General features: G+C 45.6%; 1 protein-coding gene and 3 non-coding genes across 4 annotated transcripts in view; 1 reads left to right on the forward strand and 3 right to left on the reverse strand.

Annotated features, from left to right (window-relative positions):
* The window catches only part of LOC123868605, a 3,934-nt gene extending 2,196 nt beyond the window's left edge, over positions 1–1,738 (reverse strand). Inside the window, exon 1 of the ribosomal RNA XR_006796685.1 lies at positions 1–1,738. This exon is cut by the window's left edge and continues 2,196 nt beyond it. This is a non-coding gene — a ribosomal RNA (large subunit ribosomal RNA).
* A 594-nt stretch (positions 1,739–2,332) lies between these two features.
* Positions 2,333–2,489, reverse strand: LOC123868587. The gene has a single exon (XR_006796667.1). It is a non-coding gene; the product is annotated as a 5.8S ribosomal RNA (ribosomal RNA).
* A 291-nt stretch (positions 2,490–2,780) lies between these two features.
* On the reverse strand, positions 2,781–4,683 carry LOC123868599. The gene has a single exon (XR_006796679.1). It is a non-coding gene; the product is annotated as a small subunit ribosomal RNA (ribosomal RNA).
* Positions 4,684–9,504: 4,821 nt separating this feature from the next.
* Positions 9,505–12,500, forward strand: part of LOC123868256 — a 3,539-nt gene continuing 543 nt past the window's right edge. The window contains exons 1-2 of the mRNA XM_045910694.1: positions 9,505–9,516; positions 12,301–12,500. The exon at positions 12,301–12,500 is cut by the window's right edge and continues 543 nt beyond it. Of these exons, the coding sequence (XP_045766650.1) occupies positions 12,336–12,500 (165 nt within the window). The 5' untranslated portion in view covers positions 9,505–9,516; positions 12,301–12,335. The remainder of the gene's footprint in view (positions 9,517–12,300) is intronic.

Consider the following 12,500-nt stretch of genomic DNA (forward strand, 5'->3'; position numbering starts at 1 on the left):
ATCTGCACCGACGGAGGCTCCAGGCGGGCTCACGCCCAGACCCTTCTGCGCTCTCCGCCGCGCGCGTCCTACTCGTTGCGGCATAATGACGCGACTTGCGCCGCACTTGCCGCAACGGTACTGTATAGGCAAAACGCTTCAGCGCCATCCATTTTCAGGGCTGGTTGCTTCGGCAGGTGAGTCGTTGCACACTCCTTAGCGGATTCCGACTTCCATGGCCACCGTCCTGCTGTCATGAGCGACCAACGCCTTTCATGGTGTCCCATGAGCGTTTTTTGGGCGCCTTAACAGTACGTTTGGTTCATCCCACAGCGCCAGTTCTGCTTACCAAAATTGGCCCACTTGGCACCGTCATCAGATCTCCGGCTTCATCGTTCGAGTAAGCCGGAGTTCTCACCCATTTAAAGTTTGAGAATAGGTTGAGGTCGTTTCGGCCCCAATGCCTCTAATCATTCGCTTTACCGGATGGGACTGTTAACAGTCGGCGCCAGCTATCCTGAGGGAAACTTCGGACGGAACCAGCTACTAGATGGTTCGATTAGTCTTTCGCCCCTATACCCAGTTCCGACGATCGATTTGCACGTCAGAATCGCTACGGTCCTCCATCAGGGTTTCCCCTGACTTCGACCTGACCAGGCATAGTTCACCATCTTTCGGGTCCCAACATCTGTGCTCGGAGCGCGCCTGCATTCACGGATTGGAAACGAGACGCCTCGGGAGTGCGAGAGGCCGAACCGGCCGGCGCTCCATCCTCCCTACGTTCACTTTCGTTGCGCCTTTCAGTCTAATGACATTGACAACTCAATGACTCGCACACATGCTAGACTCCTTGGTCCGTGTTTCAAGACGGGTCCTGCGAGTGCCCGAAAATGACTCATCGCAGACTGAGACGCGCACGGTCCGAGACTGCACGGCTGCGACGACAGCGGCGCCGCGTCCCGGTCCGCACTTGGGCAGGATCGAGACTTGGTACGGCGCGAGCTTGCGTCGGGCCGGACGCGCGCGAGATGCGCGTGCGCGTTTCATACCACTACCGTCCCCCGCCGGCCGGCTACCGCCACGGTCCAGCGGTGGGCGCGAACGTCCACCGCTGGGCGAATCGGACGGCGCTTAAGCCGACAGGGAACGGGTCGCGATGCATTACTGAGAGAGAAGTGCACGACGCCGACGGACGTGACAAACCGGACGCGACCCGTGCCGCACGCGACACCCGCGAGGGGCGCCCGGGCGACATCGAGGCGCGCGCCCGTACGCCGTCGGATGTCGATGAATCTCTCCGTTCGTTCATTCGAGTTTCGCAGGTTTACCCCTGAACGGTTTCACGTACTCTTGAACTCTCTCTTCAAAGTTCTTTTCAACTTTCCCTCACGGTACTTGTTCGCTATCGGTCTCGCGGTAATATTTAGCCTTAGATGGAGTTTACCACCCACTTAGGGCTGCACTCTCAAGCAACCCGACTCTGAGGAGTGTCCCTCTCGCCGCCTCGCTCCGTCGCTACGGGCCTGGCACCCTCTACGGGAAAACGGCCCCGTTCAAGACGAACTTGGACAGGAGCGGCGACGACGAGAAAGCGGAACCTCCCGAACACCACATCTCCCGCGATCGTTACAACCGCGCGATTCAGTGCTGGGCTGTTTCCTGTTCGCTCGCCGCTACTAAGGAAATCCTGGTTAGTTTCTTTTCCTCCGCTTACTAATATGCTTAAATTCGGCGGGTGATCCTCCCTGATCTGAGGCCAACGATAAAAGTGGAGGCAGACACGATATCCGTCAGCTCGACGGCGCCGTCGGCACGCGCCTGGGGCGCGCGCGAACGACGCCGTCGCGCGAGTCCGGACGTCGAGTCCGCCTACTGTTCGAATGAAATTAATCAATCGATCTTTTCATTGACGTGTAACGATTTGGAGCGGACGTCTTCCCCTCGCGCGTCCGATTTCCGTCCGCCGTGGAGGCCCCCCCCCGCTCGTGTGTTACACGCCGCACGTGACGCGTACGATCTACCGATTTGCCGTAAACGGAAGGGTCGGTCGATCGAGCCGGTCGTTAGTGCGACACCGCACGAGGGGGGTTCCATCTGTCCTTCTCTGTGCGTGTGCACATTGCGCGCACACGCACACGAGGGGACACGATGGACGGCACCACGGTTTTTACACGGAGATGGACTGCGAGAGGAACCGTAGGCGCTCGAACGACACGAAAATTCTATTTTTAAACGGACCGATCCGAGGGATATATTAATTCTCAGTTAATAGTCGCCCCCCGTGTCACGGAATCCGCCACGTGTCCACCACAACATGTGTGTGTGGACAGTGTGGTTTTTGTTTTTATGCAGCCGGCCCTCAGACAGGAGTGGTCCTGGATGTTTCTCCACGGACCGCAATGTGCGTTCGAAATGTCGATGTTCAAATGTGTCCTGCAGTTCACACTATGACGCGCAATTAACTGCGTTCTTCATCGACCCGCGAGCCAAGTGATCCACCGTCCAGGGTAATAGTTTATTATTTAATAACAACAATAATAATAATATATTTTGTATTTGTATTGATATCAATAATTGTTGTTCGTGGTGGGGGTGTCGAGAGTGAGGACCGCCCGCGCGACACGCCCGCCCGCCCGCCCGCACGGGGCGGGGCGGGGCGGGGCGGGCCACGCGCGGCCGGTCGCAAGTCTCATGTTGTGTGAGAATATTTGCTTGTTGGTTTGGTGGTGTCTTTAACAACATATACTACTATGTACGCGCGCGCGCGATGTACGACGTGTGCGTTTAGTGTACGTGTACGTTAATGATCCTTCCGCAGGTTCCCCTACGGAAACCTTGTTACGACTTTTACTTCCTCTAAATGATCAAGTTTGGTCAACTTCCCAGCAACGCCGACGGCCGTGAAGCCACCGCGTGTCGGTCCGAAGACCTCACTAAATCATTCAATCGGTAGTAGCGACGGGCGGTGTGTACAAAGGGCAGGGACGTAATCAACGCGAGCTTATGACTCGCGCTTACTAGGAATTCCTCGTTTATGGGGGATAATTGCAAACCCCAATCCCCAGCACGAAGGAGTTTCAACGGGTTGCCCGGGCCTCTAGGCCAGGGAGAACATGCTGATTCCTTCAGTGTAGCGCGCGTGCGGCCCAGGACATCTAAGGGCATCACAGACCTGTTATTGCTCAATCTCGTGCGCCTCGAAGACGCCGGTCCCTCTAAGAAGAATTTTAATACGCCGCCAGTGAGTTGCTCGACCGAAATCGTGCACACCTAAATGACGACGCCTATTTAGCAGGCTAGAGTCTCGTTCGTTACCGGAATTAACCAGACAAATCGCTCCACCAACTAAGAACGGCCATGCACCACCACCCACCGAATCAAGAAAGAGCTGTTAATCTGTCAATCCTTCCGGTGTCCGGGCCTGGTGAGATTTCCCGTGTTGAGTCAAATTAAGCCGCAGGCTCCACTCCTGGTGGTGCCCTTCCGTCAATTCCTTTAAGTTTCAGCTTTGCAACCATACTCCCCCCGGAGTCCAAAATCTTTGGTTTCCCGGAAGCTGCCCGCCGAGCCATTGTAGTAACGTCGGCGGATCGCTAGATGACATATTTACGGTTAGAACTAGGGCGGTATCTAATCGCCTTCGAACCTCTAACTTTCGTTCTTGATTGATGAAAACACCTTTGGCAAATGCTTTCGCTGATGTTCGTCTTGCGACGATCCAAGAATTTCACCTCTAACGTCGCAATACGAATGCCCCCAGTTATCCCTATTAATCATTACCTCGGAGTTCTGAAAACCAACAAAATAGAACCGAGATCATATTCTATTATTCCATGCACGAAATATTCAAGCGGCATTTTGAGCCCGCTTTGAGCACTCTAATTTGTTCAAAGTAAAATTGTCGGCCCACCTCGACACTCAATAAAGAGCACCGCGATAGGATTTTGATATTGAACCGGCGTGTTACCGCCGGCTCACCGACGATATGCTCCGCAAACGTGTCAGTATCACCGCGGATGCGGTGCACCGACAGCGCGGCGCACAAATGCAACTACGAGCTTTTTAACCGCAACAATTTTAGTATACGCTATTGGAGCTGGAATTACCGCGGCTGCTGGCACCAGACTTGCCCTCCAATTGTTCCTCGTTAAAATATTTAAAGTGTACTCATTCCGATTACGAGGCCTCGTAAGAGTCCCGTATCGTTATTTTTCGTCACTACCTCCCCGTGCCGGGAGTGGGTAATTTGCGCGCCTGCTGCCTTCCTTGGATGTGGTAGCCGTTTCTCAGGCTCCCTCTCCGGAATCGAACCCTGATTCCCCGTTACCCGTGACAACCATGGTAGTCGCAGAAACTACCATCGAAAGTTGATAAGGCAGACATTTGAAAGATGCGTCGCCGGTACTGGACCGTGCGATCGGCAAAAGTTATCCAGATTCATCAAAAGTAACGACTTCGGACGCGAGGCCCTCCGTCGATTGGTTTTGATCTAATAAAAGCACTCGTCCCATCACTGGTCGGAGTTCTGATTGCATGTATTAGCTCTAGAATTACCACAGTTATCCAAGTAACTGAGTAAGATCTAAGGAACCAAAACTGATATATTGAGCCATTCGCGGTATCGCCTTAATACGGCTTGCACTGAGACATGCATGGCTTAATCTTTGAGACAAGCATATAACTACTGGCAGGATCAACCAGGGAGCTACTCAGAGTACTATACTCCGGCGGGCGTCGCGCGTTGCGCGTTGCGTGTGCGCGCGCGCGCGCACTCGCACGCGAGCTCACGACCACGACGCACGACGCACGACGCACGACGGAGATCGAAGCGACTCGCGTGCGCTCCAATGACGGAAGCGACGCGGTGCCCGAGAGACATATAAGTAGTATAGTAGGAGAAGACAATATTCGGCTCCGGCGGAGAGGCGAAGCGTGAGGAGGATCGCGATATCGCTCCCTCCGACGGCCCCTCTTATTGTTTAAAGGACACTCGAGGTCCACATGTTCCGAACGTTCATAAACAAGACGATATCTGTTGAAATACACACGCGCACGTTTAGTGCTGCAAATGCTTTTCGTCCGCTGAAACAACAGAAACGGGAAAGACATTGCTTATCGTCGCTCGGTGTAAGAGAGCCCAGACGTACAGAGTTCCCGCGCGTTCTACACACGAACGACAACTACACACCTTATGTATGTAGTTGTCGTTGTTGTGCGGTAACGTCCATCTTGTGGAAGGGGATAACTGTGTGTGCGCCACACGGTCGGTGAAAACCGACCGAGTTTTAGGCACGCTTTGGACTTTCACATTTCGGCCGTTATATCAACTACATATATTTTGTATATATATTAGTTGTTACCACGAAAAACACCGCCGCTTTGTAGAGAGAACTCCTTCGCGCAGAGCGGCGCGTCGTTACCGTCTCAGAGCGATAAGGGGGACGGCGCTGCTAACTTTTTTTTTTCCGTTAGCGAGTATGCCGCCTCCCCCCCCGTTCGGCTCCGGATCGAAACGCTGGCTGCCACCATAGCGTTGGAGTTCGCCCTCAGATGCGGTCTCGTCGGTCGACACAGTGGATTGGATGAAAAATTCAAATATAATTATTATTAATAACATTTGCTCTACTGACACTTTACTAAAGGCCCTTCTTTTTTCACCAAAAATATATGTATTTCTTAATATATTTATTTATTATCAAGTATATAACAACCCCAGAAAAGACCCCACACACACACAATATGTTCAAACACAAGTTTTTCAAACTTATTTTATTATTATTTATAAGTTTTATTTCCACGAGTACAAAACATATCTGGGGCGCCTGTTCGTTCAATATAGTTGGTGAAAAATTTGAACTTATAATATAATGTGAAGCGCAACTATTGCCACACCTACTCTAATATCCTCCGACACACAAACGATGCAGCGGTTCATAACGCAACGTTTTATGAACTACAACAGCTAAACTATATGCTGAGCTGAACACAATCACGTTTCGTTTACCACTGAATCCTCTGTGGGGAGACTGGCGACAACCCATTTGTCTCTTTTCGAAAATAAAGAAGATAATGACGAATAATGAATATAATAATGATGATGATAATGATAATATGGTGTGCCCGTCCCAAAAAAAAAAAAAAAAATTATTTATAATAATAAAATAATTAATATAACACCACACTTAATTATAATTTTTAACCCCGGGGAGAGGCTACACAGCGATTTGCACCAAAATAAACAATGCCTTTTATCCGAATATGAGATAATTAATTTATTATGACGCTCCATTACACTGTTGCTTAGGTGTGCCAACATAATTTATACAGCATCATTAATTATATTACTCTCAAATCATCACTGGGCTTTGATCTACTTTATTGTTAATTAAAAATAAAATTCTTGGATCGTCGCAACACGAACGTCAAGCGAAAGCATTCATTTATTTGCCAAAAGTGTTTTAACCATCAATCAAGAACGAAAGTCCCTACAACTACATATTGTATACCACCGCCCTAGTTGTGACCGTATAAAATATGAGCCATCTAGCGATTCGCAGACGTTGCTCTCGGCGGGCGGCTGCCGTTTTCACCACCAAACATTTTTCACCACGGGTAGAGTAGAGTAGAGTAGAGTAGAGTAGAGTAGAGTAGAGTAGAGTAGAGTAGAGTAGAGTAGAGTAGAGTAGAGTAGAGTAGAGTAGAGTAGAGTAGAGTAGAGTATGGTTGCAATTGTTGAAACTAAGAGGGATCGACAGAAGGAGGGCACCACCATGAGTGGAGCCTGTGGCTTAATTTGACTCATCATGGGGAAACTACTTCGTGTGCTGGGGATATTGGGGTTTGCAATTATATCAGCTTACGTATGTTGTCCTTGTCCTGCCCTTACTTACTAGCTGTAAAAGCTGCGCTTACTACGCGGCCAATAAAATTGAAACTTATCAATTCGCATAATGTTGTTGAAAGTTTTAACGTGGTAGTGACGTCACAATTGACTAAATTCAGTAGCCCGTGTAATTATCCCGTGTCGATATTTAAGTGTGTGTGTACATGTGTGTTTCAGTGTGAGTTGAGTGACCCTGGACGGGTGACCGACTGCATATACATACTGGCGGCATACGGGTTACGGATACCTTAAATAATGGTTCCAATCGTTCATGTGGTACAATTCATAGCGGTCGGATAGGTATGTTAGTCAGGTGGGACACAAACAATCTTAGAACCACCCCAATCTCTTTGTATGTAGGTACGGATTCGTACTGACTATTGTCTATATCTAATCTATCTATAGGATAGGTGCTTAGGCATAATTATACCCGCTTACGTTACGGCAGCTAAGCTAGCGTGGCCGGTGACCGTCGCCCGTGGACCTGTGGAGTTGTTCCCGTAGAGTTCTCAGATGTGACCCTTTGACCTTTGAACAAAAGAGAAAAAAATAAAATAATTATCAATAGGAGAAAATAATTACTATCTGAAACAGCAAATTTTTGAAAGTAGGGGAGATGAAAATGTTTACTTGCATGAAAGCTTCACAACTTATACAATATATCTTCTATAATAAATCGACCGAAAGTGAAAAAATTGCAACCTAATGACTGGACAGCGCCATCTATGATTTGTATTAGTAATAAACGCTAACTTTATGCGGTCGTGAACGCAATTCTCCAATTCACGGTTTCTCGGATTTTATCCTTCACTTGTGCTATATATATAGGACATTGCTACCTGTCAAATTTTTTTTTTTTTTTTTTTTTTGTTTAGTGCTATAGCACTGCACAAGGCGTGCGCGGCGGCGGGCTGCGGGAGCGGGGAGCCTCGCGGTGCGGCGCCGGCGCGCGGCACAATGCATTCGCGGTGCTACCGGCTACATGATCATACCAGTGTTTCTTTATTAAACATTTGATTATATTAAACATTTTTAAAAAACCAGCTAAAAGTGTACAGTCCAATTCAAAGTCAAATTCAAGTGCAGTGCAACAAATCACTAAACATTTTGGTCCTTCACCCGTCAACGAAAAGGAGCCACGCCGCGAATCGCCACACAGACAAACCAGCGAAGACTTCCCGAAGGAACATTGCATCGCGGAAACCAAAAAGGCAGGGACATGACTGAGTGAGTTTGTTCCATATCCTTCTTATTCCTTCTAGTTTCCGTCTTCTAGCATTCTTTCTGGATCAGACATCTTCGCTAAAAGTCAATTAAATCATCATGTCGGTACCTACAGTACAACATTTTTACTCTTAGAAGCGGGCGACGAGCAACCGTGCCGAGTTCAAAACCGGTTCCTTATCGCTTGCTAGTGGCTTACGCGCATCGATTTGAATGCATTTTGTACCTACTTATGACTGCATTTAAAACTTTAGGCATTACGCGTGTTATAACTTTATAACGCGTGAACTATTTTGCATTTTTCTTTCACACTACTTATTATTTTAACTTCAACTTTTCAAATTACGTTCTTTGCTTTATTTCGCTTGACTTTATTCGTTAAAAATGAGTGACCCACGTAGCAAAGAATTAATAAAACTTCGTGGTAGCATTAAAGGTAAGCTAACTATATTTCAAAATTTCTTAAATAGTTTAGATAAATGCGACCACATTAGCGAAACTCAATACAACGAACTTGAATGTCGGCTGAGTAAAATTGATAGTCTACAGAATGATTTCGATAAATTTCAGACCGAGCTCGAGATTTTGTCGGACGATACTAGTCAACTGCTTCTCGAACGTGAAGAATTCGATACGAAATATTTTTCGTTAGTGGCTGAAGCACGTACAATTATGAATAGAAGCAAACGGCACCTCCAGCGTCGGATGTCAGTGTCTGAGGCGAGTGAAGGGAGCGAAAGCAGAGACGGTGGCTTTCACGACTTTGTTCGTCTTCCAAAAATTTCACTTCCTTCTTTTGACGGAGAGAAGATGACTCAATGGTTGGAATTCAGAGATACGTATCTTTCTTTAATTCACTCTAATAATAATTTAGGGAATATTAATAAATTTCACTATTTGAGAGCAGCTCTTAAAGGCAGTGCCTTAACAGTCATAAAAAATCTTGAATTCACTTCCAAAAATTATGAAGTAGCATGGCAATTGCTATCAAGTAGGTACGACAATGAACGATTGCTTGTAAATATACATGTCAACTCGTTACTAAATTTCTCAACAATGACGAAAGAGTCTGGAAAATCTTTAAGAAATTTAGTCGATACAATTAATCGTAATTTATGTGCATTAAATACCCTAGGTCAACCCACTGATCACTGGGATACCTTGGTTATTCATTTAATGAGTCGTAAGTTAGACAGTGTTACCTTTCGTGAGTGGGAGGAACATCGTAACTCAATAACTACTTCTCCTACATTAAAACAATTTATAGATTTTCTAATAGGCAGAGCTGACTTATTAGATACTATACAACTTGAAGAAACACAAAGACAGTCAACTTCACAAATAAATCAAAATACACAATTTACACAGAATAAGCACAATACACAATCAAAAAATACAAGTTTAAATAAAGAAAAAATTACACTTAAAACCACTGCATGTCCTTTATGTACACAAAATCATTTTTTATTTAGCTGTTCTGAATTTAGAAAATTAAGCGTAGATGAACGCTTAGAAAAAATGAAGAATTTCAGTGTGTGTAAAAATTGTTTACGGCCTGGTCACAAAGACAGTCAGTGCCGCTTAACTCACTGTAAATACTGTTCTTTAAAGCACAGCACACTTTTACATAAAGATACTGAACAGCACACCACAGTTGCCTTATCTGCCAATATTCAGACTAGTAACAAACCTCTTACATTGCTTTCCACAGCATTGGTGAATGTGGTCGGCGCCGACGGGAAACTACATCCTGCTCGCGCTCTTCTAGACAATGCCTCCACGGGGCATTATGTCACACAGCACCTGTGTGAGAAGCTGGGTTTGCTGCGTCGAAGCGTAAGCTCCTCTGTGACAGGTATTAACAACCAGTTATCATACGTAGCAGAGTCTTGCACCTTACCTCTCGAGTCATATTCGGGGGATTTCAAGGTCAATCTTGAGTGTCATGTATTACCTCAGATTACCAACACATTACCTTCATGCAACATCGATATCAGGTCTTTAAAATTACCGCCTCATATTCGATTAGCTGATCCATCTTTCCATATTTCTTCACCTATCGACATATTGGTAGGAGCAGATGTCTTCTGGGACGTCATATGTTCAGATTTCATCGATCTCGGTAAGCAATGCCCAAAATTGCAAAAAACAAAACTTGGTTGGCTGGTTTCTGGCACAATCAAGGCATATACACAATCACATAAAAATAAAGCACATCAATCGTCTTGCTTTTTCACTCAGCGCGATGATGCCTTGCTAACACGATTTTGGGAATTAGAGTCGGTTTCTTCTAAATATAACTTAACGCTAGAAGAGCAAGCCTGTGAAAAAAGTTTCGCAGAGAACACTCGACGTGACACTGATGGTCGATTTATTGTGACTATACCCTTAAAAGAGTCACCCGAGGTTCTCGGCGATAATTATCACTCGGCCAAAAATCGCTTGCTAGCACTTGAGCGTAGATTTCAACGCGATTCAGTTTTAAAAAAGAGATACTACGATTTTATGACTGAATATAGAGACTTAGGTCACATGAGCGACACAGTTATTTCAAAACCTACTGAACCTGATTCTCAAAACCGGTATTATTTGCCCCATTTTCCGATTATTCGGGAAAATTCTACTACGACAAAATGTCGCGTCGTATTCAATGCCTCAGCATTAAATAAGGGCAAAACATTTAACAGCATTCAAATGGTCGGTCCTGTCGTCCAGGATGACTTACTTTCAATTTTACTGCGCTTCCGTCAGCACAAATATGTTGTTTCGGGAGACATTGAGAAAATGTATCGAGCCATTTTAGTCGAACCCACACAACGTTCACTTCAACAAATTTTATTTCGATTTGATCCGAGTGAACACATAAGACCGTTTACGTTGAACACGGTTACTTACGGTACAGCATCTGCACCGTACCTAGCCACTAAATGCTTGGTTTCGTTGGCAGAACAATGTTCAGATCCTAACGCAAAAATTGCCATTTCTAGGGACTTTTATGTTGACGATTTTATTAGTGGTGGTGATTCCATAGAATCTGTCATTGACCTGTGCAAAAATGTAGATAAAACTTTACTGTCGGCACAATTCAAGCTGCGTAAATGGCAATCAAATAGCTCCGAAGTCTTGAAATCATTAACTAACGACAATGCACTTGAACAAATCAATAAAAATAAAACTTTAAATCTAGATGAATCATTACCCTGCAAAACTCTTGGTCTTCAATGGGATTGTAACTTAGATCATTTATTATTCACAATTGACCTAGATCCTAAAGCCAAGAAAATTACTAAACGTAAAATTCTATCTCTTATTAGTCAAATCTTTGATCCGCTTGGGATTCTAGGGCCTTGCACTGTTCAAGCAAAAAAGGTAATGCAAAACCTTTGGATAGATAAATGCGGTTGGGATGAGGAAGTGTCAAAAGATACCCAGAACACATTTTTGAATTTCATAGATTCTCTTATTTCTCTTAAATCACTTCGTATTCCTCGTTGGGTTAGTTTTAATAATGTTATTCGTTTGGAACTTCATACGTTTTCAGACGCATCGGAACGTGCTTACGGTGCATGTATCTTCATGAGAGCGGTCGACGCAAATGGCACGGTACAAGTTCGCCTTCTAGCTTCCAGAAATAAAGTGGCGCCTTTGAAGCCTACCACAATCCCCAGACTCGAGCTTTGTGGTGCGCTCCTGGCGTCTAGACTTCACGCCAAAGTGATGTCATCAATCACCCTTAAGGTACACGATTCCTTTTTTTTGGACTGATTCCACAATCGTGTTAGCATGGCTAAAAACGCAATCAAATCAATTAAAAACGTTTGTTCGGACTCGAGTAGGTGAGATTCAAGACAGCACAGCTGGTCACAGGTGGAGCTACGTTCCATCGAAGGAAAATCCCGCCGATTTAGTCTCACGCGGAATTGCAACGAACAGTATTGGCTCATGCGCACTGTGGTGGTCTGGTCCAGATTTTCTTAAAACAAAAAACATACAGTTTCCGATCATACCAAACACACAATCAGATTCTACAAGCACACAAAGACAGGAAAAAACAGAAATAGTTTTACACACAACGACACAAAGTAAAGACACAGTCACACACATAATTCATGAATTAATTAATAAAACGTCAAGTTACACACATTTAATTAGATCTTTTGCTTTTGTACAAAGATTTATACACAATTGCAAATATCCTACCTTTCACCTTAAACGCATCTTAAATTTAACACATTTAACGTACGAAGAGATGACCACGTGTCTGGTTCAGATTGAAGCCATCCTAAATTCCAGACCACTCACACCTCTTTCTTCCGATCCTTCCGACCTTACTTGCCTCACTCCCGCTCATTTCCTCATAGGACGCTCACTCTTGTCGGTTCCTCGCCCAATGGTCAGCGATACAAACATCGCC

This window comes from Maniola jurtina, chromosome 9 (genome assembly GCF_905333055.1).
Source record: "Maniola jurtina chromosome 9, ilManJurt1.1, whole genome shotgun sequence".
NCBI lineage: Eukaryota > Metazoa > Arthropoda > Insecta > Lepidoptera > Nymphalidae > Maniola > Maniola jurtina.